Source organism: Nannochloropsis gaditana (assembly GCF_000240725.1).
Source record: "Nannochloropsis gaditana CCMP526 unplaced genomic scaffold scaffold1004, whole genome shotgun sequence".
In the NCBI taxonomy this organism is placed as follows: domain Eukaryota; class Eustigmatophyceae; order Eustigmatales; family Monodopsidaceae; genus Microchloropsis; species Microchloropsis gaditana.
In genome coordinates this window covers 4,759-8,861 of record NW_005802949.1, presented here as the reverse complement: position 1 = coordinate 8,861, position 4,103 = coordinate 4,759, and the positions used below count along the sequence as shown (strand labels likewise).

General features: G+C 58.1%; 1 protein-coding gene across 1 annotated transcript; it reads right to left on the bottom strand.

Annotated features, from left to right (window-relative positions):
• Positions 1–291: 291 nt before the first annotated feature.
• Positions 292–2,696, bottom strand: NGA_0679100 (fmu domain-containing protein; the record flags this gene model as incomplete). Its single annotated transcript, XM_005852698.1, has 2 exons — positions 2,429–2,696; positions 292–1,767 (listed from the first exon to the last, which is right to left on the bottom strand). The coding sequence occupies exon 2, from the start codon at positions 1,765–1,767 to the stop codon at positions 292–294; it is 1,476 nt and encodes a 491-aa protein (XP_005852760.1). The 5' UTR covers positions 2,429–2,696.
• Between the last annotated feature and the right edge of the window lie 1,407 nt (positions 2,697–4,103).

Genomic DNA, 4,103 nt, shown 5'->3' with positions numbered 1-4,103 from the left:
CCCCCCCCCGAGTCCCACTCCCACGAACAGCATTCACTGAACACGCAGGGACATATACACTCGGATTCACCCAGCATACGCCTGCACTCCTCGGTATTTGCGACTTGATGCTCCTTCTCACGCCCCCCCCCTGCGAGGTCGGGCAGCCTCCTCCCCTGCCCATGGATCAGGCGCGCCCCTCCTCTCCTTGATTTCCTCCTGTCATCTTGCCATATCATCAAAGGCCTGTCACCTCACCACACCACCACCACCCCCCCCCTTCCCCTCCACGCTTTCTCCTACGTTTCCGTCTCATCCCGAGACTACCCCCGCAGACCCGAGCTTCCGCCGCCATCGGGCGATAAAGGTGCCGTCCACCCCGTGCACGTGGGGAAGCAGGGCCCGGCAGTTCCCGCCCGGTCCCCCCGTCTTGTCGAAGGGCAAGGGCTCAAACTCCCCCGAGAATGTGCTTTCAAACCAGGCCACCACCTCCTGGTTCTCGCAGGCGAGGAGGGAGCAGGTGCTGTAGAGCAAGACCCCCCCGGGACTCACGGCCCGGGCAGCGTTCTGCAGATCGGAACGCTGTTGGGGCACTAAGGTCTCCAAGATGTGCGTCTCATTCTTGAGCCAGCGCATGGACGGATGGTGGGAGAGGGCCCCCGTGTTGCTGCAGAGGGCATCGACCAGCACCACGTCCGCCTTGATCCGCATGGCCGCCATCACGTTGGGCAGCACCTCCATCAAGTCCTGTGCCTGGCCCCGGCGGATGGCCTCGCGAAGTTGGTAGTGTTGCCGCAAGTAAGGCTCCCACAAGTAGATCATCCCGTTGCCCCGCAGCATGCTCCCCAAAGCCAGGGCTTTTGCGCCCTTCCGGGCTCCGTACAGGAGGACGATGTCGTAGGGTTTCGCCCCCGTCGACAGCGCCACGCACTGGCTCGCCTCGTTGATCAGGTCCACATAGCCAAGCTTGTACATGTCCTGCTCGAAGACACGGAAACCCCCTTCCACGTCCCCGACCGTCACGCCCCAGGGGGAATACTTGGTGGCGGCGGCAGGTACGCCGCGCTTCTTGAGCTCCTGGACTACTTTCTCCCGGCTCGTCTTGAGTGTGTTCACCCGCAAAGTGGTCGGGGGTTTTCGGTTCAACGCCAGGGCCAAGGCTTCCGCCCCCTCCTTGCCCAACTGTTCCAGGAAACGAGCTGCCAGCCAGGACGGGAGGGAGCGGCGCGCGGCCAATCTCTCCGACGGGTCGTCCACCTGGTCGAACAGGGCTTCTCGTTCCCCCTCCGTCATCCCTTCCCGACTCACCGCCCCCAACACCTCGAGCCGGTCCGAGTCCAAAAAGTCCACCCGCGGCGGCCGTCCCTCCCCGTCCACCTCCTCGGTCAGCATGTACAAGGCCAACAGGCACTCCGCCCGGTTCACCACCAGCATCGGGTCCCCGGACGCGTCCATGGGAAGGCCGAAGTCCGCCAACGTCGGCCCAAAACGTCGGCCCACCAGACTGGATTGCGCCACGGCGTGTTCCAAGAGGAAAGAAAGCCGGGCACGCAAGACCTCCACACCGTAAACACGGGCATAGATCAAGCGACGTTCCTCCGCAGTCAAAGCGGTCTCCGGGGCATCCGTGCGCATGCGCTTTCGGATGGCCTTGTTGGCGATTCTCTCCGCGTCTGCGAGGGTGGAGGGCGGGGAGGAGGCGGCAGAGGAGGAGAGAATAGTGACAAGGATGTTGATGACGACCGGATCGACGGCGGCACGGGCAGGCCGGAAAGGATCCATAGTCATGGTGGGAGGGGCGGAGGGTGAAGAGGAGGAAGCGGTGGAGGGAGAGGAAGGGGCGGGGGGGGAGGAGAGGGAGGAGGACGGAGAAGGCTGGGATGAGATCGGTCCGTCCACTTGGGCAGATAAGGCGATGGCCTGCTCAGGCTCCAACACAGGACTGCTGCTGCCGCTGCTACTGACGGTGCTACTGCTGCTACTGGTACTGCTGGTGGTGGTAGAGGAGACAGGAGGGCTCAACGCCAGCGTGGAAGAAGACATGAAGGATCTTCTTTCGCCTCTTCTTGAAGTGGAAGCGCCTGCGCTAGAGACGATGGGGGACGAGGGGGGGGTGGAGGGAGTGGCGGAGGAGGGCTGGGAGGGCGGAGGAACAGGGGAGGAAGTCGGCCGTATTGGTGGCGCAAATGCTGCCGATGAAAAGCTCCTCCTTGTTCTTTCTCCTGCTCCTGTATTGGTTCATAGAAAAATACGGAAACAACAGCGAGGTCAGAGGACAGACAGCGAAGAGAGAGGGAGGAAGGGCACCTAAGGTCGGGCCAGGAGATATTAAGTGGGCGCAGCGACATCGGTGGGAGAAAACGAGTATCACAAGCGTTCTTGCTACCCTAAAAGCATGCATACAAACTTTATCAAGGAGCTTCAGGCATACTCGTTTATTGCCACGTACCTGTGCTCTGATCTATTACGCTGGCCAACAGGCAACAGCACAAGGCAGTGGACAGCCCAACCTGACGTCGCATCTCTTTTTCAGTGTGTGCCGCGTGAGGTGCTGTGATCTGTCACCAGGGAGAAGTCTGATCCACAAAATAGGGCCTTGCGACGCGGGGGCAGGAGCTGCAAGAGGGAGGTGAAGAGACGCTGATGTTGTCTGACCAAGTCTAGGCTTTCATGTAGACTCCAGGGGCGCGGCTGCTCCTCTTTGTCTGAATCGTTGTGGGGGAATGTGGGTGAGAAAGGTGAGTAATTGACAACTGTAGCGGAGTAGAAGGTGGAGACGGGCCAAAGGTAATGACGCCGCATGCGTATAGGAAGCAGACCGTCAGCAAGCAGCTTTAAGTGCACGGAAGCCGCGCAGCCAACTCCCACGGCTTTGCCCTCCATGACCCACGATAGAAGCGCGTAGCTCTTTGTTTTGCCAAGTCAATGTCCTCATGGTTGACAAGCAATGTCGCCGCGTCCGACTCGGCCACAAAATGATCTTTTTCGAAGCCGGTCTTCTGCCTGGGGTGTTTGAGATCTATCACCGACGCACGCACACCCACGCGCACCTGCAGCGCATGGTACGCTTCAACGCCCATTCTTCCACTATGACACCCAATGACTTCTATGCCAAGGCTCCTCATGCCATGAGAAACTTCTCAGTCCCGGTGCCCTGAGCTTTCTTGCCAGCGTACGCGACGCACCCGTCAGCCACGGGGCAGGGCGCGGCTGTCCCTGGCCGCTGGGACAGGATGTGATCACCATTCTGCAAATTGATAAATACGTAACTTCGCTTCAGGACAAAGAAATGGGCTGTCTTGTGCAATTCTTACAATCAGATCTTGTCAGTGTTGTCAGTGGGCCCACGATTGCCATGGAATTCAGGCATGCCTGAGGCTGGTGGACACAGACGCACAGAAAGACATACACGCCAGCGGGTTTGGACACGTCCCAAGCTGGATGCCCCCACGATCGTCCTTTCGACTCGTGCTTTTCCTTTGTTTGTTGGTGTTGTTCGTTAATGTCAGGTTTTTTCGGAGACGTAGCGTGTTATAAATGCTCTTTCTGCTGCATGAAGGATTGTTATTTGTGAGCTACTGTCAGGAGCTGGGATTTCTTCTCTGCTTGAACGAAACAACGGGGGGGAAGATCACATAACTGATGAGATGACAGGCAGCTCGAGTGCTCGCGCTATGTGACCATGGCACTTTTTGATGCTTTCCCATCCATCTTATCACATTTATCACCGCTACAACACTACAATAATACATGCGCTGCCCTTCTTTAAAGGGAAAAGAAAAAAAGAAGTGGCATCCGAATCGATACTGACAGCTTTCTTCACAAGCGGGCACTTGGCCCTCAAACCAGGAACTCACACAAATTCTTCCGCACACAGATTTGTCTTTTTAACCAATTATCGTCCATCCATACACAAAAATTTCTTTTCGGGATCGCTCGTTCCGCGGCTAGCGCTACTCCCTGTCCCCTCGTTTACTTCTCGTACGAGTGGAATGGGTAAGAGCCGGAGGAACTTATAGCTCTGGCCCTTTCTGTCCGTGCATACTCAGTCGCGCACGCGTTCGAGTGGAAACAGACGATAATGGGCCTTTCACTGCAGAGACGCGCGGCTCTCTTGTTCTCCC